This window comes from Penicillium malachiteum (assembly GCF_028827825.1).
Source record: "Penicillium malachiteum strain IBT 17515 chromosome Unknown utg000002l:1.0-8849297.0:1.0-8852440.0, whole genome shotgun sequence".
Classification (NCBI taxonomy): domain Eukaryota; kingdom Fungi; phylum Ascomycota; class Eurotiomycetes; order Eurotiales; family Aspergillaceae; genus Penicillium; species Penicillium malachiteum.
The window spans coordinates 8,472,341-8,495,343 of record NW_026643095.1 but is presented as its reverse complement, the minus strand read 5'-3'; the positions used below and the strand labels follow the sequence as shown (position 1 = coordinate 8,495,343).

Here is a 23,003-nt window from a genome sequence, read left to right as displayed (position 1 = left end):
CAGCCAGTTTCTACTGTGAGAATCACTTTCGGTTATTTCAAGTTTCAATTCCAAGGTTTGTTTTTTCATCTTTCCCTACTTGTAATGCTATATTTGGTAGAAGATTTATTCCGATTCTGTTATTTCTGAGATATTCATCCCATGTAATAGCAATAACTCATTACTCATTACTCGTTAATCGTCACTGGAAGTATGTAGTAAATCACGAAACTAGTCAAAATCAACCGAAGGAAGCCCTCTCACCTCCAAAGCCGTTTGAATACAGGCGTGTAGAGTATCAATAGCCTCGGGCCATGTTAGCAAGCCTTGCTCAGATCTAGGAGGTTGAGTGCCCATAGATCCATGCGCAATTTTATCCTCCTCAACAAGCCACATAAGCCAACGAACGACAGAAACAGCTTTATCCATGTCCTTTTCATCAACAATCACACGACCAAGATATATGCAGAGGACATCAAGATCTTCACTGTACGGTCCGTGTCCCGCAAAGGCAGAGTGCCATTCTCCGACAGCTTCTCGAAGATCGGGTAATGCTGAAAGGCGCTGAGAAGTGAACACTGGGCGTTCGGGCAAGGGTGGCAGTGGCAGGAATTTCTCCTTGGGCGCGGGCACCACAACCGAAGTCTCGGGATCTGTTTCTGCTTCCGTGTCTGGAGGAGCTGGGTTAGGCAAAGGCTGTTGAAGTCGGGTTCGCCTTTGCTCTTCCAAGATTTCCTGACGAATGTCTTCAGGCAATGCAGCTAAGAATTCTGCTGATACTGATGATACCTCGGACTGCTCTTCAACAATTGGCGAGGAATGTCGAGGTACCTCTTGCTCCACTGCGGGAAAAGGAGCTATCGGCCTGGCAGCAAAGGTTGAGAGCTTCTGCGATGTGTTGTCAACCTTGGAGAACTTTGGAGGACGGCCTCGTCTTCTCTTCGGTGGTGAAAACGGTCTCTTCAATCCCGTGCCCCCGGATGATAGCGGGCGCGAGACAGGCACATGAGGTGGAGGCGCCATAGGAACTACGGGTGGAGTAGGAGCGGTGTTGGGAGGTTGCTGATCGTAATAGCCTAGGACTTCATTACGAACGTCATCCGGCAGTGCAGCCAGGATTTCCGGGTCCAACTGAGACTGAGGAGGTAATGACGGCGCAGATGGCCTTGGATCTGGGGTCGGAGACACAGAACGTGGCTCGTCGTGGATGTCTGACTGTGCTACAAGTCTTGATCTGATATCACTGGGAAGTTCAGCAAGGACAGCAGGGTCGGCTTGTGTAGGCATAATGAATTGCGATCCCAGAATCTCAGGGGTCGTTGTGGCATGGCGATTTGCTGGCTGGTCTTGTGGAATGGGAGGTCTGCTGGCTCTCGACGGGCTGTCTGGCTCATCAGTACTGATAGCTCTCTTACGAGACGGAGACTTCGTAAAATTGAGCTGTCGTTGACTACTCTCAAATGATGATGGTCCAGCCTTGAGAGGCTCAAGCTTGGTCATCTGCACACCGAGACCCCGGAGATCGCCCGGCGAGAAATTGAACGTCCTTAACATTGAAATAGCTTCTTTAGCCACGACTTCAGTGTCATTTGTGGCTACGCCAATCATCACGCTTTTATTGAAAGTGTCGCATTTGCCGTGGCCAAGATGTTTCACTGGTTCCAATGGTGCATCCATTGATCGTCGCATAACCTTGAGCGTAAGTTGCTTGCCTTTGACTAGGTTTTCCACCAGCCGGCGGTTCAGCTCGCCACAAAGAGACTTGAGGAAGTCTTCTGCTTGCTCTTGATTAACGAACCGAATACCCCAATTGACTTCCGCTGAAACAGATTTTCGGATAACCTCGTTTCCAACTTCAGTCTTGTCAATGCCTCGAGCATACTCCCACATTTTGATTCCAGTCTTGGGACCAAGACCAGACACAAGTCTTTCGCGGGCGAGATTTCTCAAGTCCTTCACAAGCGTGGCACCAAGTTCTTCTAATTTGGCACTTAAGCTATGGCCAACACCCGGCAGATCTCGAACAGTGAGTTGACCCATAAATTCCAAGACATCATCGGGCTTCAACTGGAACTGACCCGCTGGTTTTGCTTTGCGCAATGCGACTTTGGCCTGGAGGATGTTTCCGCCAATTCCAACAGAAACGGCGCATCCAGTCTTCTCCTTGACTGCATCACGGAGGCCCTGGCCAATCTCATCCGCTTTAGCTTGCTCACGATAGATGGAGCCTTCAGATACTCCTCGTCCATCCGAGCCGCCAGCTTCGAGGCAGAGATGCGTGATATCAATGAGAGCTTCGTCGATACTGACACTCTGTACGACCCCGTCAATTGCAAGAACTGAACTGTAGAACTTTTGACTAGCATCCTCATATGCTGGGAAATCATATGGTAGAACCTTGAGCTCTGGACAAGCTTCTAGAGCACCTTTCATCCACATGCCATTCTTGATACCCCGCCCGCGTGCAACATAATTGCAGCTTGCGATCTCGGATCCAGACCCAGACCCATGCGCGATAGCAACGGGCTTGTCCTTGAGTTTAGGGTGCTGAAGAAGAGCTACGGCCGCGAAGAACGAGTCGAAGTCCACGTGAAGGACGTATCTCCTCGCTCCAGGCGCTTGCTTCTTCTTGCTCGCACGAGACTCGGTCTTTTCTCTGGTTGCTGCTTGGAGCTGAGCCTTCAGTTCTGCCTTCCAAGTGGACAGGTGATGAAGTCGAGATTCTCGGTAGTACTGCTGTAGAAATTCCGGGTTCACGACACTAGAGTTTCTCATCCGTGGGTCGGAGAGCAGCTGCGCATTGTATTCTTCGGAGGTCATCTGGGGATTCGTTGCGATCGGTGGTTTGGGAGGTGGAGGCATGGCCCAAGCTGACTGGGGTTGCACATCATCATTGATGACAGGTGAGGTACCATGCAGCTGGTTGTCTGGTGTCGCAGATAGACCCTTTTCCGGTGAATCGGAGGGTTTGGCTGTAGGTTCTCCATCAAGAGATGTGAAGCTGGGGAAGTCACCATAATCAGACTGCGAAGGTGGACTGGGGGGGATCGTTTGCGGACGAATGATGCAGGGAGGAAGGATTCGATTTCTTTGGAGAATCGAGTCTGCTCTGATCAGTTTGGTTCATATCTTGCTGTTGCAAGTTGCGATTGTACCAGCCGCGTCTAGACTGCAGCAGACACACGCAACGACCATGGTTCAGGAGCAAACAATAAGTGCTGAACTACTCAAGCTCACAGACTTGGTCGAGATTAATGCAGATTACTGCACGACTTGTTAAGCTCTGTTCCCTGTAGAGGTCAAGCAACAAATAATTGTTGATGACCGGGACGAGGCAGATGCGGCAGATCAAATGACGTCGAAATGCAGCTGTCAACTGGCCAAAGGCGGTGAAACTCGATAAACAACAGCCACAGAACCAAACCATCACCTTCAAGCCATACTAACTATTTCAAGATTACCTCTATTATCGGATTAGGTGGCTCACAATTTATTTGAAGTTTTTTCATTGATGATATTTGTATCCATCAAGCAAATTCTCATAACAAATAAAACCGTCTAAGGTATCAAAAAGCATCAAATACACCCACTATCAATTTAGACCGAAACTGTCGTTTGAACACCGTTACCATTGAGATTCTCCAAATGCTGAACTTCCAAAGTCTTACTCGTTCCATTTGATGATGCTTCTTCCGCCTTGACTTCTTCTTCCTTGGGATAAAAGTCGACCTTACCTCCAGGCTGAATCACTCTCATCCGGTCGAGGCAAAGACGAGCCCGGGTGTAAGGATCCAATTTCCAGTGATTGACCCGCAGTCTTTCAGCCAGATATGTCCTTTGACTAGCTGCGGATTGAGTCTTGGTCTTATCCTTCGCCTTGGCGGCGGAATTCCATTCTGTAGTAGCAGCGAGGAACTCTTCTCCAATCTGTTGGCGTTCCCGAATCAGGGCGTCTCGGGTGGTGGTATCTTCCATCACGAGATTTTCATCTTCTTTCGGTTCAATATACTTATACTCCCAGTCTTCGTCGCCTCCCACACCCTTCGGAAGCTTGCTGCGATCGATAAACTTGGCTAGATCGTTGCCAGAGTTGGTGAATTGGACTTTGGCGGCGATATCAGGATCCATCCAGCCTCTGATGAGTCTCCAGATACCTATGGAATGAATTCATGGTTAGACCCATGCTAGCATTTTGACAGAAGCTCTCAGTGATGACGCTTACCTGAAAAGACCCAGGGAGCGTTGTGAATCAGCATGATGCCCAAGCATTCAGGATAATTGGCCTCAAAGCACTTGAGGATGAATTTGACAGGAGGGTACTCCTGGTTATCATTGTCAGCCATTTGGATGGGTACAGATTCACAGAATCACAGATAATGCAATGAGTCAAAGTTCTTGCAACTCTGATGCCATCAACATACCATATTGGAAAGGCCGAACCCAGTCATATCGAAGAGAACACACTAACGGATGATCATCAAACTTTCATTCGGTTTCCAAAGAAATGTATACTACTTACAGCAGTCTCAACCGGAGGATTCAGAGTCAATCGCACTGACTCAATGACATGGACGATATAACGTTCCAGAGTTTCCTCGCTCTGCGCACCAGGCTTATGCAAGCGGACCTGGATAACCACAATCGGGCGACCTAGCTTGTCAACGCCGTGTACGTAGCTCTTACCCATACGCATCTGATCCAAGAAGTCCTTTCCTTCCTTCTTCTCTTTAGCATTGGAGCTGCGTTCCTGCTTCAAGGCGTGAAGCTCGCCCTTGGTCATCACGTCCTCATCTACATGCATTTCCTTCACTCGCCAAACAATTGCGTCCATCATCATGGCAAAAGCCTTAGAGACATCCCATTTTCGCGCGCGCAAAAATCGCAACATCATCGCGTCTGGGTTATCATGCTTCAAAACATCCAGTACACCCTGACGCAGTTCACTGGGGCTAATCTCTGATAGTGCTTTCTGGATCATTTTGATTTCCTGTGGAGCGGCACCTATCTCTTTGAAATAGGCCATGAACTTTTGCTGATATGGCCGTGTAAGTGTCGGTGCGGTCTTGTCGGAATTGTTGCTTAGTGAGGTTGAAGTGCGACTTAGAAGCGACATTCGTCGTGGAGGTGCAGACGGGGTGGGACTGGCAGGATGCTCTTCGGCGCAGCCCTTTGAATCCTCATCAGAAGGGATTTCGGAAGCTCGGAGCAAGATGGCCCATATCTTTTGCAGCTTGGCTTCCTGGTCTTCATTGATGTTACCCAGGAAGCCAGGGCGAGGTCCGTCCGAGGCCATTGTGTTTGAGGATATACGAGTGTTGGAAGAACAATTCAAATTGAATTATTGCGATCAGAGAGAAGTCAGATTTGACACCCCTTTCTTGGAGGGGTTATTTGGAACGATATAAGAATAGCCAGTCACTATGATCGTCGTCAATCCACATGAAACCCCTCTTCTAGCGTCAGCCTCGGCCCTAAACCAAGAGAGAAGAATTGTTGAGGACCCTGCACCCCTCCTGCTTTACTATGGAAGATCGTATTGCGATCGCGGGCAAGGATGAGTGAGGCCCACAGGTTCCCCGGATTTCCCAGTAATTTGTCGTTGAGCGGGAAACCTCGGTCCTTTCGGCAGGCTAGTTGAAACACTAAAATCCACTAGGAGCCAAATGAAGAAAAATACATGTGCTCCGGGTGGTCAACAGGAACTCTCAAATGTCACAAAATTGGGGTTGAGTGGGCACTTTGGGATCCGTTGAAGTTACAGCCCCATTCGCCAGTCGCTACAGACCCAACGAGCCCATCCTGATCAGCGATGACCCATATCGCCCCCTTGGTCCCTCTCCCTTTCCTCCACCCTATCCAGTAGAAACCCTCCGGCGCCATGACCTTCTCATTTCAACTTATATGCAGTTCATTCTCGGATTCTTATGATATCCTCCCCTGCATTTCGTGGGACCAGTCATATTAAATGCCGAGTCCCCCACCATCCTGACGTCTCGTCCCTATCAGCGAAGAACCGGAGAGATATGACCCAATCTGGTTAGCCATGTCAACTCTTGCTGATCGTTCCTGTCCACAATCCCCATTTTCCCCACAATTTTGCACGGTCTGGATAGTGGGCTGTGCTATGTATTTAGTATATTGCATCATAAAACTCACCCCAGAAATTACCCAAACCCAATCAGGGAACACCATCAGGTGGACAATGATCAGGACACGAACGAGTCTAAATTCTCTAGATCCTCAATATGCATGAACAGCATGAACAGCCGAAGGTCATTTAGAGAACAGCCGAGACCGAATTGATCATAATTTCATGTGGCATTGTCAAACATTTGAAGAGATGAAGGTATAATCCGATCTCGTGCCTGCTAAATCTACTCAATATTCACCCTCAGTTCTTGCCCACATACCCAGATGACAATCAGGGGATCTTTCATCTACTTTATGTGGATCACTATTTCATTGGAAATAGTGATAGATGACAGTGGCTGAAAAGATCTTGAAGGTCACGTACGTGCGGTATGATCCGATTCCAGGTCTAGCAAACCTACTCAATATTCCAGAGCTCAGCTCGGCTTTTTTTCTTACATACTTAAACGGAAATCTATAGATCTTTTATCTACTAGTACTTCCAAGGTTGGTTACTTGTAGTTCAGCCCTACTGCTGACCTTCACCATCACATATCTCATATTTTTCAATTATAGTATCACAGAAATTTCAGACAAATAGAACCATAAATTCGCAATTCTATGAAGGAGAGAAGAGACAGTTATCGCAACTCATAAAATCCTACATTCTACTTGGTTGACCTAGGAAGAAATTAGCGAGCAATAACGCAATGAATGACCGAAGGATGAGGAATTATCCTTTCGATGAGCAACAGCAGAAATTTCCCATAACTTAACGATTCCAAGTCCAATCCCCACGATCACATACATAGTTCAGCAGGTACTCCTCCAAGCGCCTATTCAGTCTCTCGAATAACAGGTATGTATGAGCCTTAATGTTTCGGGCACTGGCTTGGTTTATCCGAGCGTCAAATTCATTTTGCGGCTCCGAGTGCTCCTCCAGATTTGTGATTTCAGTTTCGAGAAAGGTAGTAAAAATGTCCAAGGTTTCATCGAATGCCTCCAACGGTGTCTGTATATTTGTGTTTACAGATGCCATATTGAACGATGTGAGCCACTTAAATGCTGAAAATATCGATGGATAACAGCCCTGGAGCGCTGGAGAAGGCCTTGACGTCAAGATCCTGGCAAGAGACGATAGCTCTTGAAGTAATAGAACTCAGTGACAACTTGAAATAACTGCCTGTGTTGAATTGAAATGGGTAGCTTAGATTGAAAGTTCGCTTGGGATCTAAGTAGCTCTTCATCTATTTTACAAGGGAAGGGCCTTTTTATAATAATCCATGATGGTTTCCATCTCGAACGTCAACATGAAGCTCTCCATGTAGAACATTGATCCAAAATTAGACTAGAAACTTTGTAAACCCAGATCCTTTGAACTTTTTATCCCATTGGGACTCAATAACTGTATTCGACTCTGCACATATGATGTATTTTTAGTGTGAAGGGCTTGAAGAGAATCTTTGAATCATTCAGCCTCATTCAAATGTTCTATGAGACGAGGAGAGACAAACCTGTGCCATCCATCCATTTATCTTTAACGCCATATCATGTCCAACTACGGTATGTAATCTGTTCAAGTTTCTGAAACCTGAAAGATAACTGCAAGTGCTCAAATCAAGTGTTTCATATGTCAACATTTGAAGTATTCAAAGTTTTGTCCGTATAGTGAGTGACTGGCAGCTACTATAGAAACAAGTCCTTTAGTCTCAGGTCACGATGTTACAAGACTACAACTGACTCGAAGTCCACATTATTCCTCCTAACTACTTACATACGCACAAAGTCTTTAAATCAAATGTGTATCTTTGTAGATTAATTATTATTATTCTGACAAGGCCCCACTGACATGTATGCAGTATGATGTATCAAATTATCAATCGTTGCATACTAATCAACCCCACCTCTCCACATAAAGCTCTCGAGATTTGAGAGCTCTTTGCTTTCTTCAGTGACTCATGAGACAACTTGATTCTCTTTCATTTTCAAAGACGTCGAAATTGCCAGAATCTCAATTGTGAACAAAATCATATTTCTCGGGATCTATGATGTCTCAGAAATCCGAAATCATCCGGTCAGCTTTCAAAGGTCGTGACCGGCCCCTCCTCTCCTATGGCATTGATTTCCACACTGCTGCATGTCATCATGTTTCTAAGACTTTCAACGCCTCTCGTGTTTACGTCATCTCCTCTAGGTCATTAGCAAGTCAGACCAATGCACTGGAAGATTTGAAAAATGCACTAGAGTCAGACAAAGTTGTGGGATGTCGTATCGGAATGCAAAGCCACACACTGTGGTCGGAAGTCCTAGAAATTGTCGAAGAGGCACGCAATGTGAAAGCTGATCTCCTCCTTACCCTCGGCGCTGGCAGCTTAACCGATGGTGCCAAGATTATTGCTTTGGTAAGAATTTATCGATTCATTTTGATACGTGTGTATGACAGACATACTGACGCTCCATAGGCTCTTGCCAACCAAGTGCATACGGTTGAAGAATTAGAGACACTAGCCCAAGGCCCTCATAAAAGGTCACAAATCAATGAACCAACAATTCCTATCATCTCAATTCCAACCTCATTATCAGCTGGGGAATATTCTGACTTTGCAGGCGGTACAGATGATCACTCACGGCGCAAGTTCAGCTTCCAGGCGCCCACGCGCGGACCACAGCTTGTCATACTAGACCCGAAACTAGTTCAATCCACACCAAGCTCCATTTGGCTCAGCACTGGGATACGAGCGGTTGATCACTGTGTGGAAACACTTTGCGCCATAGTTGGAGTAACGCCGGAGTCAGATGACCTCGCTGAGCATGCCCTCAGTCTATTGATCCCAAGTCTATTACAGTGCAAGAAAGATCGCACAAACACCGATGCACACCTTCAATGTCAGCTTGGGTCCGTTGATGCGATGGCAGCTTGTACAAGCGGGTCAGTACAACTTGGTGCAAGCCATGGAATCGGGCATCAAGTAAGTATATCACCCATCCAGCTAGAGCATTGCTAGTAGTGAGAGCTGATTTTGAATCAATCAACCAGCTCGGCCCCTTAGGTGTTGGACATGGTGAAACTAGCTGTATTCTTCTCCCAGCAGTGTGTAAATTCAACGCTGCACATAATGCGAACCGGGACCAGCAAATGAGAGTACGCGAGTTTCTGATCCGTGACAAAGTCGTTTCAGAAGTGCTTCAATCACACTCAGTGGATGTGGAGAATTCAGACCTTGGTGATATACTAGATGTCATTATTCGTGAACTTGGTATGCCGCGGTCTCTCAGTGAGGTGCAGGTTGGTCGGGACAAGCTCGATGGGCTAGCAACACACAGTCTGCATGATAGGTGGTGCCAGGCAAACCCTGTGCCGCTGAAAGACAAGTCGCAAGTCCTTGAAATTCTCGAAATGGTGGTTTAAGACTGCCCAGTGATGGGCAAAATGAGCACTAGGTAAGAACCAAAACATTGACTGTTTTATCTATAATAGTAGCCTTCACATTCAGACAAATATGCGCGGCCCAATCACTGTCTGACTCTTGGAAGACCTGGAGAAAAAAAACCTCAATTTTGGAATTTCTTGCAGCACTTCAACCTTGGAAGTTGAGTCGTAGGATAAGTATCTCCAGCCAAGAATAAATATACTACATACTAGCGATTCCGACTCCGAGTCTGAGTCCAACAACTTGAAGGATCCTCAGGCTAGTAGTTGAAGGGGAAAATCTTGGAATAAGACAGATACTCCAAAATTTGTAGACTTGCTCCATATAGTATGATTAATTTATCAACACTATTTTCTTTCATGTTTCGAGCTTTCCAGTTCTCTAAATCCGTTTCCCATAGTGCAGGGAGTCACGTGCGCGCGAGCCAACCAGCGCATTTTGTTCGCGGAGCTCTCACTTGCTATACATCCCCGCAAATTAATTCTACCACCAGGCTGTCATAATGGGTGAAGCTGAAGACGGTCACAGTGACCGTAATCGGCGCACATACTCCCGATCGCCGGAACCCAGCTCCGAGCGACCGCGACGAGACGATCGAGACCGAGAGCACAGGAGCTCGCGACGCCGAGACGACGATCGCGAGAGCTCTCGCAAAGACAGTCCTCGTCGAAAATCATCCCGAAACAGATCAGGTGAAAGGAGGACACGCGATGACAGAGATTCTCGCCACCGAGACCGTCATCGAGACCGAAGAGAACGATCCACGAGCTCTGCAGATGAGCGTCGCCGGAGACACCGCAGTCACCGCAGCCACCGACACCGTGATGACCGAGATCGAGACGGAGAACGGTCATCCAGAAGAAATCGCAGTCCACGCCCTCGTACCCGCTCCCCACGCCGATCACCAAGTCCTCAACGTGCATTACAACGGAGCGGCCCTCTACCTTCACAGTCTGACGCCTTCACTGCCAACGAGGTAGTACAATCAGGCGAAGCTCCTCCACCAGAAAAGCAAAAACCCAATTTCAATAGATCCGGTCGTCTTGCGGCTGAAAGCAACACAGTGCAAGTACAGGGTGGCGAGGGCATAGTGCTGAAATACCACGAACCCCCAGAGGCACGGAAACCGCCGCCAAAGGAGGCTTGGCGACTTTATGTCTTCAAAGGGGAGGATCTTCTGGAGATGGTTGAATTAAACGAACGGAGCTGCTGGTTGATTGGTCGCGAAAGGGCTGTGGTGGATTTCCCGCTCGATCATCCTAGTTGCTCGAAACAGCATGCCGTGCTCCAATTTCGACATGTTGAGAAGCGAAATGAATATGGAGATCGTATCGGTAAGGTGAAGCCATACCTCATTGACCTGGAGAGTTCAAACGGATCTACTGTGAACAAGGAGTCCATTCCGGCAGGCCGCTATGTGGAAGTAATGGACAAAGATGTGATGAGATTCGGGACAAGCACTCGAGAATATGTGCTGATGTTGCCGAGTTGATAATCCTCTCTTCTGAGTGGAGGTTTTTGAAACACCACCACCACCACCACCACCATCACCTTCAAATCCAACGGCTCCGTGCACGAGTACGAGTTTGCATAAAATGAAACCGAATGAAAAATGAGCAGAGACTCGCAAGATGAAACAAGAAGAAATGAAGTCCACAGCTTGTCATCTTCATGCAACCATCCTTCCAGAGGGTATGAAATTTCCATACTATCTACTGCATGTAAACAAAGCCAATGTGCCTAGCCTTTAATGACACGACCTTCCCATATTGCATAACGAAGTCAAAATATTCCATGTGTTCAAAATCGGTAAATATCAGTATCGCTGAAGATGGGGAGTTAGTGCCACTCCCAGATGTCATTCGAGTCATCGAAATCAACTACTCACAAAGGACGATCGAGACTTTTTCTTCCCTTTGCCTTATCATGAACCCAAACACTGACACTCTTTGCAGTAACTGGAAAAACACCGTATCCACGATGATCAATGATAACAGTTTCAACACACCAGTCAAGTATATCGGTCCATTCCTCTCCAGCATGCCTAGCACCAACGTACATACGCTTGTATGTTGCTGTGGTGTTGCTTATGATGCAGGCGAGACCTGAAGGGTAATGAACAGTTCCGTATCGAACAAAGCCTTTCTGCGGTTAGTATTGATCTCAAATTACTCAAGAGTGAGAAGTCCATACCTATGCAGTTCTTTTTGTCGAAATAATCACGCTGCTCACCATAAGCGTAAAGTTTCCGAGCTCGCATCAGAATTGGTAACTTGCCATTGCAAGAGGGTCGAGCCAGAGATGCTGAGCCACCCTTAAGACCATACATGTCTCCATAGAAAACGCATGGTTGACCTTGACTGCGAAGAAGGATCAACGCATATGCAATTGGCTTGAAAAAAGGTATAATGTTCGTCTATCACGAAAATCACTTGTTGTCCACTTATGTTATCTCACTTGAACATACCTCTAGTGATTGGCCAGGTTGCTAACAAGTAGTTGAACTGTCAGGGACTACTCATTCCAGAGATTCAACTTGTTGGCTAACACATACCGTATCATGATTTCCCACAAAAGTCTGTGATGATTTAGTATCAGCTATTTACATGGGATATATGGCGCCTTACAACTGCATGCCTGGGTCTCTGCTCCACTAAAGTCCCCCTAAATACCTTCCGCAAGTCTGCCCCTTCAGTCTGCGAGGTGACTGCAAAGCGCCCTAAAAGTGGTGCATCAAATAGGGAAAGTTGGTAGTCCATGACTTTCAGGTACTTCAAGAGAAGATTTACGTCGCCACGCCAGTATTCCCCAATCAGGAAATAGTCTGCACCAACCGTGTTCCTCAGATGAGTGACAAAGGCTCTCTGGAAGGCCGCCGAGTAATGTTTAGCAGCATCAATTCGCATACCGCTGATTGGCAACTCAGTTCCAAGCCATTCCGACCATTTAAAGATATCGGCTCGGACTTCCGGGTTGGTGTGATCCAAGTTGGCAAACATCAAATAGTCATAGTTACCATGCTCGTCGCTCACATCCTTGGCCCATCCTTTCCGGGGTCCATGAATCTTATAGATTGCATTCTCCTTATGTATATCATCCCAATCGACGCCGTTGAAATGCTGATAGTGATATGTCATAGTGCTATACTTCCCTGCACGGCCAGCAAAGTCAAACCCAACCCATCCAGAGATAGTCTCCGGCTTTGAAGTCTCAAGATTTCGATCTGGAGATGGTGTCAGTCAACCAGCACACACTTTTTGTATCTTTCCAGTGATACATACTCTCAGGGTCAACTTTGATGGCTTGGAAACTCTCAGTCTTGTCCGCCCCAGCCTTGTGGTTCAAGACTGTATCCCAATAGATTCCAATACCGACATCCTGTGCAGCCTGCATCATCTCATGCAAATCCTCCTTTGAGCCCCAACGCGTTGGCCGCGACCCCTTTTGGTGAAATTCTCCGAGATCCCACAGATCGTATATGTCATAGCCCACCCCAGAAGGATCCATCGCCTTGCAACCTGGAGGGATCCAGATGTTGTCTACTCCAACATCTCTGAGACTAGCCATTGCCATTCGCAAACGTTTCCAGTGACGATGATCAGCAGGGACGTGCCATTCGAAGCCCTGCATCATCAAGATATTTGGAGGAGCAATCCATTCGGGCGTCTTTTCGGAATCGTGAATATCTAAAAGGCATATCAGTGAGCCTTGCAAAGAAACGAATCAGCATAACCGAGAACGGGGAACTGGGTATCCCTCTTACCTTCGATCTCTTTCCACTTGTTTGCCTTTCTTCTCATTTTCAAGCAGCAGTTGAGAATGGACAACATCAGACCCGCGATTTGATCACGTTCTTGATGGCAATGGAATCAATTCGGCACGTCCCTTGCGTCGTCAAAAGCTCTCAACAAGCAGTCAAGTGATAGTGTATTCTTGAACAATCCACGATATATCAAATGCAAGATTCAACGATTTCGAAAGGCAGGACCGGGCACAACTGAACAAAAAGTGACACTAACCCCCTGCTGTGCGATTATACCTTCGCGGAATACTCATCGATTAGTAACTTGTCACCAATTGGCCAATATAATCTCAGAGCTTCCGAAACAAGATCAAGAACTTTGTATATGAGCGAATCTTGATTTCATTGGTTCAACAAGGCAAAATTCAGCGTCATGTCTTGCGTGTCAGGTCATATTGTAATAGCAGGTCATTAATAAAAAAATGTTCGACGATGATTGAAAGGTCAAATACTTGATTTCTGGAAGATTTATTAGGCAGCAAGTGAACAAACATCACGTCAATGCTTTGAAACATTGTCACTAAAAATGGTTCCAAGCTACTGGAGTCTTGCATATTAAGGGCCCATGGCCCGAAACTGCTTGCAGTGCATACTGCATACCTGCATAATCCTATCCGGAACCCGCGCCTCGGAGCCGCTTCATAGCCAATCAACGAGTCATCTCATGTAACTTTGATGTACAGATGAAGTGTGTGATTCGTGGGAGTCTGGGGCCTGGTTTGAAATATAGAGATAAGGGGACTGTTGCAAAGCCACACGGTCCGGTAAAGTAATGTGAGAAGCCTTGGCTCCGTTGAGATTGAAACTGGCGGTCTATATTCGGATGCTGTATCGTGGGAAGCATGCCTAGGTGGGAATTTATGTACTGCGGTGTCAAGTACGACCGTTGCTATGAGTGAAACCGGGTTGATAAGATTGTTAGGCGAACTCCATGAAGATCTGAGAAGTGTTGATACTTCTACGTCAAGATAATGATAGCATGAGTTAGGGGGAAATGGACTTGAGTAAATTTTAAGAGCAAAGAGCGCCACAACTCCCGTATCACACACTCTATCTGATTATTTCACAGAGGTCTATCATGGTATCATACTAAGAAGGATATGCAGTCATGAATGATTCGCATAAGAGCAACAGTTTTTACACGGAATTCAATCCCAAGCCAAACATTTTGGTTGAGTTGTTCCAGGCCCTGTAAGAAAGTATTAGTAGGTTGATAATGATATTACCAGTCGTTGAGTGAGACTCACGCTTCACACACTTCCTCCACAGAAATACCCTTCACTGCAGCAATAACATGAGCAACGCGAGCAATAGCAACAGGCTCATTCCGACCCTTGACCATCAAGCCCTTCTGCCACTTCTCTTTCTTGACGGACTTTGGTAACTCTGGAGCCCCAGTCAAAAACCTGGCTGATGCATGAGAAGGGCGTATTTCACACTAATAGAATATCAATCAGTAACTGAATATAACATGTGAGAGAATTATTCAAGATTGCATGCTTACCCAGGGCCCATCGGTCTCAATTTGAAGACGTTCTAAGGGAACAGCCTTCACAACCTCCAGATTCTCTTCCGTCTTCATGCTGCAACCATTAACACCGATATCAACACCTAAAGCAACCAGCCTTTGCATTTCCTCCATTGTACCTGTAAAGCTATGGACTAATCCACCCTTTGGTAGTTGAGGAAGCTTAGCGGCGAGTAACCTCTCAAAGTCCTCACTTGCAGCACGCGAGTGAAGGAAAAGAGGCATTCCAATCTCAACGGCAAGGTCCAACTGAGCCTCAAAATATTTCAATTGAGGTTCCTTAGCACTGTGGAATAACCGATCATAATCGAGACCGATTTCGCCAAAAGCAACAGCAAGACCAGCTTCTTTGGACTCAATAGCTAGTTTTCGCAGCTCCTCAAGCATCTTCGCGGGGCCTTCAGGGTACTCATCGAAGAGCTTGGCCTGACAAGGGTGCACACCAACTGTGGCATAGCAGAAACCGGCTGTTATTATATTGTCAGTTACTGAAACCAGTATAGTCGATGAAGATGAGCTCACGATAGTTGCGGGCGATCTTGACAGCCTCCTCAGACTCAACAAGGTCTGAGCCTGTAACCATGAACTTTTCACAGCCCACATCTCGAGCACGTTGAATAACATCATCCAGATCACACTCGTGAGCTTTCTTGCCGTGATATGTGCCACTGAACATTGGATCACTCAAGTTGATCCCGATCTGAAGAAATTATATTAGCTTCCAGGACAAGGAATGGACCATACGGAAAATATAGATAAACGCACATCAACATATCGAAGTGTGTTAGGTGACTCTTCCATGGCTGAATTTTGTGTATTTTCAGATGTAGTACACTTCGAGGCAAAATTTCGAGTACGTTGGGTAGAGCCCAGAAAGCTTGGATTGGTACAAGATTCTGATAAATTGTTACTTCAAGATAAACAAATCAGGAATTTCTAGTGGATACGCCGATCAGGCTCGGGAGGTGAGTCATATTGACCGATGCAGTGAAACTTACTTAACCAACTCTGAGAGTGAGTCAAGGCAGGGCGCGTAAATGTGACGCCTCGGGTTGTTCTTGTTATCCCGATTGGGGAGCTGATAAGGCCAGTGATTTTCGAGATAGTACTTCCCAGAGGTCTGATATGCATTCGATCAATATTTTCACTTAAATTGGTCGATTCTATGCACTAGTATTGCCTTGTGATGAAAACCTTGAGGAAATGCCATGAAGTGTTCTGTTGACGAACGGATATCACTAGCCACACCTGGGCATATGTGGCGGTGGACTCTTCATGTGGCGGTGCATATCTGGTGTATAATCACTGTGGATTCAGGCCCACACGGAGAGAAATCCGGGCTCGGGTCGGTTATACACCGAGGGAGGTACTAACCATCTCAAGGTCCGTGAATATTTTCATTTGAGGGCCATTTAACGAGTTTAACCCCGATTGCATTCGAATACTAGGTAGAGTTATGGCGATCGAATTGAACTACATTATCTACATCCGGCAATTCGACTCTTAGAGAACTGGTTCAGTGTAGAATCTTGGAAATTCGATGCAACTACCAGGAATAAAAAGTTATGAGAGCTATGTATGAATTTGTATAATTCAAGTACTACTATCCGCAGGTACAAAATCGTTTGAAGTTCATCGGTTTGTACGCAGAGTTCGCACATTATGCTTCTTATCGCTTTTTGCTTTCCTTCTTGGTATGTACTTCGAAGCAGCCCGGGGTAACTCCGGTGACATTGCCGGGTAGAGCAATACCTCGTCCGCACGGATCAGACCTGCACTAGCTCTTTAGGTTCGTGATTTGAGTCTGTGCTGAGTATTAAAACCATTCTGGGTGGCCAGTTTCTCTCCACATTCTACCAAGCTCACACCTTCAATTCTTTTCAATCTTCTCATCACATTGACACGGGCTCTGGTTCGAAGTTCTCATTTCGAAAATGGTAGACCAAAAGTTGTTATCTACCAAGGAAGTCTCGGGACATAAATCGCCCGAGGATTGTTGGATCGTGGTAGACAAGCAAGTTTGGGATGTAACGGATTTTCTCGATGAACATCCTGGAGGATCAACAGGTAAGTTATCAGCGTCGCATCCCATCTCATCTCAAAAGCTGACATATAGCACAGTCATAATGAAGTATGCAGGTCGGGATGCCACGCAAGCTTACTCCGAGGTGCATTCTCCAAGCGTTCTCAGAACAGGACTTCAGCCAGATAAGTTGAAAGGTGCACTGGATGAGGCAACAATCGATGAGGAGTGGACCAAGGCACCATCTAGCAAGATTCAAAAGGAAGGTTCAGAAAATGAGAAGCCACCATTGGAGACTCTTATCAATTCTCACGACTTTGCGGATGTTGCTTCCAAAACTGCAAACAAGAAGACATGGGCTTTCTACTCCAGTGCCTCCACGGATCTGATTACTCGTGATGCGAATAAATCATGCTTTGATAGGATATGGCTTCGACCGCGTGTTCTTCGGAATGTACGAGAGGTAGATACTCGAACCACAATCCTAGGTGGGAACTATAAGCTTCCCCTTTTTGTCAGCCCTGCTGCAATGGCCAAACTTATCCATCCGGAGGGAGAATGCGCAATTGCTCGAGCGTGTGAAAAGAAAGGAATCATTCAAGGCGTGAGTTGAAGTCTGATAACAGTCAATGTTCGAGATGCTAATCTTTAGTCCAGATTTCAAATAACTCATCATTCACGATGGACGAACTGCGAGATGCCGCACCTGGTACCAGCTTCATTTTCCAGCTATATGTCAACCGTGATCGGGGAAAGTCCGCTGAGCTGCTCCGACAGTGCTCGGCCAACCCCAATATCAAGGCTATTTTCGTTACCGTTGACGCCGCATGGCCGGGTAAGCGTGAAGCAGATGAGCGCGTGAAAGCTGATGAGGGTATTTCCGTCCCAATGTCACCATCGAAAGCGCAAAACGACAAAAAGGGCGGTGGTCTGGGACGTGTGATGGCCGGGTACATTGACCCAGGTCTGACATGGGAAGATCTTAAATGGGTCCGTCAGCACACGCATAAGCCTGTGTGTCTGAAAGGTGTAATGTCAGCAGACGATGCTCTCATGGCTGCGAAGGCTGGTCTGGATGGTATTTTGTTGAGTAACCACGGAGGTCGTAATCTCGATACTAGCCCTCCTTCTATCATTACCTTGCTGGAAATTCACAAGAGATGCCCAGAGGTGCTCGACTCATTGGAGATATACGTGGATAGTGGTATCCGTCGTGGTACTGATATCCTCAAAGCTGTTTGTTTGGGCGCCACTGCTGTGGGAATGGGTCGAAGCATGCTTTTCGCCATGAATTATGGACAAGAGGGTGTTGAGCATCTTATTGATAGTGAGTACTTCCTGCAACATTTTCTTTTACTCTCATCCGTGCTAGCTCGCTGACCAGCCTCTTATCATAGTCATGCAAGATGAATTAGAGACAGCCATGCGTAATATTGGAATCACATCACTGGATCAGGCGTCTCCAGACTACGTGCATACTGGAGATGTTGACCATCTGGTTCCAGGGTTAAGCTCACACCCATATGCTCGGGTGATAGCAAAAGGTCGACGCCGTTCGAAGCTTTGATGATGCTCCTGCAAAACTTTAGTTTCCAGATAGATCTTCATGGTGAATAAATGAAGGCACTATCTTTCATTTTCTTTTCAGTTTTTCAAGTACGATTAGTCTTTACGCGAATAGGCCAGCATCCATAGACTCTGCTCCGAGTCGGCACTGCATAGCCTGAGAGGCATCAAAAGCGTCCCATCCCACGAAGAAGACCCCATGGACGTTTTCCACGATGGTGTAGAAGTTACAAAGCCCTCAACGGGGTTGGAGAGTCGATCAGTCGATTGGCTATCGATGAGCGAATTCATATAGAGTCGGACATGGAGTGGTTCTATGTAAGATTCTTTTCAGATTTTAGTACTTTCAAGGGTATTTATATCGATCACAAGATTCCAATTATTATGGTGCCATGCTTTTTTAAGTAGGGGGATATATGCTCGATATCTGGAGCCAAAATGGTATCAAATGTCCATAAACGAAGACATTCATCGCCTCCATTCCAGATCTCCGGATCGTTCTTGCTTTCGCTCACGTTCACGGTCTCGTTGCAGACCTCTCTTGCGACCGCCACTGGGACCAGCCAGATCCTTTTCTTTCTCCCGTGGGTCAATAACCATCAGCGAGTCCACATCGTCACGATTATTCTTCTTCCAATTAAGATCTTTGCCCAGCATATCCTTGCCAAATTGTAGCTGGTGAGACATCCATCCTTCTTCCTCGTCTGCATTATCTCCGTCTCCATCTTCTGCATTCTCATTATCCCAAGACTGGCACGATTGGCAATTGGCGATAAAATGCAAATCACAGAGCTGGGCTTCCTCGTCATCTTCATCGCCATTTTGTTCTTTGCCCTTTGTTCCTTCGTCTGTTCGTGCTTCGGTATGTGACGTTTGAGCAGATGGTCGGCTTTCTGTACCTTCAAGCTTAGCCTTGAAAGCATTGAATAAGCGAAGTGCTTCATTCTCAGCGGCATTTCGAGGACCTGTGCTTGATGCAGCACCATTGCTAGAGTTTGGTGGAGGGCGTCTACGGCCTCGAATTGCAGTCTCAGGGATCATAGATTCGAGAGCCGTCTTCTTGCGACCTGTAACCGCAGGTCCCACATCCACATTGCGACGCATGGATGCTTTCAAAGAAGCGATTTCGGCGTTCGTTCGGGATAACTTGGACTCTTTTTTAGGTGTAGGTGATCGTTCCGGCGATTCGGGGTCTTGTATAGGGAGCTGTGTCTGAGGTTCAGGTGTCTTTGGGCGTGGTTTACGCTCTGTCGATCGGGATCGCGTGGGAGAGGGGGAATGCGGCCGCTTTCGTTGCTGCTTAGCCTCAGAAGGTTGTGGCTTTGATGTAGACTGCGCTTCAGGCGCTGCACCGGGCACATCAGCGACGAGTTTAGTATTAAACTTGGGCTTTGCCGGCCGCATGGGCATCTCCTCCTCGCCCTCATCTCCTCCAAAGCTCAACAGAGCCTTGCCAGCCTTTGGATTCTTCTTCTTCTTTTTAGCTGCTGGCTTATCACCCCCGGAAGTTGTCGAGACCGTCTTTCTGTCTTTCAACTTGTCCGCCAAAGGCCCCAACTCGCCGACTTCACAGGACGTCACCTTGACGGGGTACACTGGCTTCTCAGTATCCTCGACACGTTCCGCCTCTGCAATTTTCAATACGGTGAAGATGCTGTCGCCCTCCAATCGCCCAAACATTGTACATTGCCCATTCATCTCTCGCTCGGTATTATCGAGTGTAATGAAGAATTGACTGCCGTAGGTTCCATCCTCGCTTTTGGCCATTCCAACCAGCCCACGCCGGTTAAAGCGTAAACGACTATGAAATTCATTTCGAAGAACGACTCGCTCATTGGGATCGCGCGCTTCGGGGTCGTATTCGAATTCCGGATACTCGTAGATAGATGTACCACCAGCGCCTGTGCCTGTTGGGTCACCACCTTGGATAACAAATCCAGGCGCAACACGGTGGAAGATAGTTCCGGTATAGTAGCCGTCCTTGCAGTGTTGAAGGAAGTTCTTGCAGGTAAGAGGTGTCTGATTGGCGAAGAGGAGAGATATGGATTGGCCCAACGGTTGTATTCAGCGTAGCTGACGCGGTTGGATTTGGCTCAGTAGCATATTGGGTTGACATTGTGAAGATGAAACTGGGCAACCCACAGCCCGGTAGAGGAAAGAGAGTTGATGATCGAGGATTCGAGTCGCATTGCAAAGTCCCACAGGGCGCCGCGGAGGAAAAGTGAACGTCATGTCACGTGAGATATTTGTATATGGTCCGGTCAATATAGAGAACACAGAGCGCTGAAGTTTAGCTTAGGTTGTGATAATATCCTGACAATCTGACCTTCATATGGAGTCAGAATTAGTGAACTTGCTAATGTTGGGTGGAAAATGAGCTATGAGTACTATTTATCCCGGTTACAAAAATGACTAGGTATTATTCTATGGTCAGGTAAACAAGGCTAAATAATTTTCACAAAAGAAACTGTTCGATATATTTCATGAATATAATGAGAGCCAGGTCTTAATCAGACTCTGAGTCCGAATAATCATTACCTCCCTGGCGCCACTGAGTAAACTTAGACCCGTATGGGTTACCACTCTCGCTCCCGGAAGCATCAAAATCGAACTCTTCATCGTCAGAAGCCGCACGGTAACGGTATTTTCTGTAGATTGCAGTAGGATCATCCTCTTCGTCAGAGGCTGAAAGCTCCTCCTCGGGGTAGTCATTGGCCGGATTATTCTCAGCTACAAAGTCGTTAGCTAGACTCTCATTACTGAACAAGGGGACTAAACAAACCATTAGAATCAGCATCCTCGCTATCCCATTCCTCTTCATCGTCTTCCACGAAATGCTCCCAGTACTCTTCATCCTCAGCTGTGATAACGATGACACCAATGCCTGAAGTAGAGGCCTCCATGCGCTTGAGCTGGTCGGACTCTGCTTCAGCCAAGGGGTTAGAAAGCATATCGCTTTCACCTAGCGGACGACGAATATAAACATCATAAACGTAGTCATTGTCATCATCGTCTGCCACATTCATTGCATCTTGTGCTGGCGCGGCAGCTACAGGTTGCTGGGACTGTACCACTCTGGGCTGTTTAGGAGGTCGCGGCTGGTGTTTTAACGGCTGGGGCGACCTGATGGGTATTTGAGGTCGAGATGCAGGAGGGGCAAAACGCTCATCCTGGTTTTCATCCCGCTCCATATCACGCTCAATCTCAAATGCAATGCGTTCAAACTCCTCTGCCAGACGTTCTGACTCTTCATCCCAGGTACTTTGATGTGTCTGAGCAGACTTCTCTAATGTGTCAGAAAGATGCTGTTTCGCAGCAGAAATCGTTCCCTGGCGTTCCTCTCTCCATTTCTTCTCTGCTTGATTGACAACTGGGCGCTTCCTGGGCTTCGGCTGAGGTGCAACTTGAACAGAAGTACCCAAGCTGCTGCTTTGTCTGCTGCTTGGTCGGCTGTTACTCTCAGCTTGAGCAACTAGGTCGTCAATCAAAGAAGCTTGTCGAGAATGCGGTCTGCGTTGAAGTTGCTCAACCAGAACTGCAACTCCCGGGACAGTCCCATCAGGTCGGCGCTTCTGGATTCCACTACGAAGAGAGCTCAAAGGCGAGGGGGCACTGGACCTCGAGATCTGGAAACGACGCACTGCGTGCACTCGGCTTTGAGAAGATGCCGCAGATACCGCAGATGCCACAGATGCGGAGTCAGAGACGGTTTTCCCTGCTTCAGAGAAATCCCCGACGGGAGTCAATGATGGCGAGGCAGGTTGCGGGGTGAGTGGGCCGTACAGAGCACGCTTTCGCTTTTCCTCGGCATCCTTGCGAGCAGCCGCAACACGCTGGGCTTCGCGAATCTCTGCACCAGGTGAAGTCGCCCGGACCCGGGGAACCCCTGATGATGAAGCAGCCTGTGCCGCCGCTGCACGAGGGTTAGGAATGTGCAGACTGCTCACAGACCTTGGAGTGCGTAGCACTCTTTGGGGAGTTGGCTGGAGAGGCCCGCTATCCTCGTTAACAGGAGTTCCATCACTGCGAACAGTCACACGTTGGAAGACAAAGTCAGTGAAGCGCCGCTTAGTCTGGTGTAATGCAGATTGGATGTCTATATACTGTGTTAGCGGAGAATCTGACAAGAGAGACCCTCGGAATCAAATATCACGAGGGCACTTAAGAATGCTCATAATCCAAAAATATCAAGATGAAACATGTAGCAAGGGGTTCAGATGAATTCACAGAAGATTCCAGTGGTAAACTAATGCCATTGGCTGTTTCACATCGCGAATACTGAGACTTTCCATGCCGGATGTAAATTGTGGGGTAAACCACACAACGGGGATGTGAAGAAAAAGTGAAGAGCAAGGGGTCACACATACAGAGTGTTTCAACGGGTTCTTCCTCTCGACGCCGCTTAATGTTGATCTGCTCGGGTGGAAGCGCCATATTTCAGTTTCTCAACAGAACAGGGAATTGTGTCTAGGTCTTTCTGTCGAATTTATGAAGAGGTGGAAAATGATGCTGATGGGATATCGAGATCGCCAGATCGGGACTAGT

General features: G+C 47.1%; 9 protein-coding genes across 9 annotated transcripts; 3 read left to right on the top strand and 6 right to left on the bottom strand.

Annotated features, from left to right (window-relative positions):
- Window positions 1–210: 210 nt before the first annotated feature.
- Window positions 211–3,174, bottom strand: N7483_006164 (uncharacterized protein; the record flags this gene model as incomplete). The annotated part of the gene is made up of 2 exons (XM_057089601.1): window positions 211–3,016; window positions 3,164–3,174. The coding sequence occupies 2 exons, from the start codon at window positions 3,172–3,174 to the stop codon at window positions 211–213; spliced, it is 2,817 nt and encodes a 938-aa protein (XP_056949430.1).
- Window positions 3,175–3,576: 402 nt separating this feature from the next.
- N7483_006163 (CRAL-TRIO domain-containing protein) lies at window positions 3,577–5,272 on the bottom strand (the record flags this gene model as incomplete). The annotated part of the gene is made up of 4 exons (XM_057089600.1): window positions 3,577–4,133; window positions 4,202–4,301; window positions 4,401–4,442; window positions 4,499–5,272. The coding sequence occupies 4 exons, from the start codon at window positions 5,270–5,272 to the stop codon at window positions 3,577–3,579; spliced, it is 1,473 nt and encodes a 490-aa protein (XP_056949429.1).
- A 2,881-nt stretch (window positions 5,273–8,153) lies between these two features.
- Window positions 8,154–9,517, top strand: N7483_006162 (iron-containing alcohol dehydrogenase; the record flags this gene model as incomplete). Its single annotated transcript, XM_057089599.1, has 3 exons — window positions 8,154–8,510; window positions 8,571–9,077; window positions 9,146–9,517. The coding sequence occupies 3 exons, from the start codon at window positions 8,154–8,156 to the stop codon at window positions 9,515–9,517; spliced, it is 1,236 nt and encodes a 411-aa protein (XP_056949428.1).
- A 524-nt stretch (window positions 9,518–10,041) lies between these two features.
- Window positions 10,042–11,031, top strand: N7483_006161 (putative FHA domain protein SNIP1; the record flags this gene model as incomplete). The annotated part of the gene is made up of 1 exon (XM_057089598.1): window positions 10,042–11,031. The coding sequence occupies one exon, from the start codon at window positions 10,042–10,044 to the stop codon at window positions 11,029–11,031; it is 990 nt and encodes a 329-aa protein (XP_056949427.1).
- Window positions 11,032–11,339: 308 nt separating this feature from the next.
- Window positions 11,340–13,339, bottom strand: N7483_006160 (alpha-amylase; the record flags this gene model as incomplete). The annotated part of the gene is made up of 8 exons (XM_057089597.1): window positions 11,340–11,364; window positions 11,428–11,680; window positions 11,733–11,955; window positions 12,007–12,027; window positions 12,094–12,117; window positions 12,212–12,762; window positions 12,821–13,225; window positions 13,303–13,339. The coding sequence occupies 8 exons, from the start codon at window positions 13,337–13,339 to the stop codon at window positions 11,340–11,342; spliced, it is 1,539 nt and encodes a 512-aa protein (XP_056949426.1).
- A 1,139-nt stretch (window positions 13,340–14,478) lies between these two features.
- Window positions 14,479–15,670, bottom strand: N7483_006159 (3'-5'-exodeoxyribonuclease; the record flags this gene model as incomplete). The annotated part of the gene is made up of 5 exons (XM_057089596.1): window positions 14,479–14,530; window positions 14,589–14,779; window positions 14,846–15,336; window positions 15,392–15,569; window positions 15,635–15,670. The coding sequence occupies 5 exons, from the start codon at window positions 15,668–15,670 to the stop codon at window positions 14,479–14,481; spliced, it is 948 nt and encodes a 315-aa protein (XP_056949425.1).
- A 1,133-nt stretch (window positions 15,671–16,803) lies between these two features.
- Window positions 16,804–18,459, top strand: N7483_006158 (FMN-dependent alpha-hydroxy acid dehydrogenase; the record flags this gene model as incomplete). Its single annotated transcript, XM_057089595.1, has 4 exons — window positions 16,804–16,936; window positions 16,991–17,496; window positions 17,550–18,219; window positions 18,290–18,459. The coding sequence occupies 4 exons, from the start codon at window positions 16,804–16,806 to the stop codon at window positions 18,457–18,459; spliced, it is 1,479 nt and encodes a 492-aa protein (XP_056949424.1).
- A 467-nt stretch (window positions 18,460–18,926) lies between these two features.
- On the bottom strand, window positions 18,927–20,574 carry cwc27 (putative peptidyl-prolyl cis-trans isomerase; the record flags this gene model as incomplete). The annotated part of the gene is made up of 2 exons (XM_057089594.1): window positions 18,927–20,477; window positions 20,515–20,574. The coding sequence occupies 2 exons, from the start codon at window positions 20,572–20,574 to the stop codon at window positions 18,927–18,929; spliced, it is 1,611 nt and encodes a 536-aa protein (XP_056949423.1).
- A 390-nt stretch (window positions 20,575–20,964) lies between these two features.
- On the bottom strand, window positions 20,965–22,892 carry N7483_006156 (Iwr1 domain-containing protein; the record flags this gene model as incomplete). The annotated part of the gene is made up of 3 exons (XM_057089593.1): window positions 20,965–21,188; window positions 21,241–22,554; window positions 22,826–22,892. The coding sequence occupies 3 exons, from the start codon at window positions 22,890–22,892 to the stop codon at window positions 20,965–20,967; spliced, it is 1,605 nt and encodes a 534-aa protein (XP_056949422.1).
- Window positions 22,893–23,003: the final 111 nt, after the last annotated feature.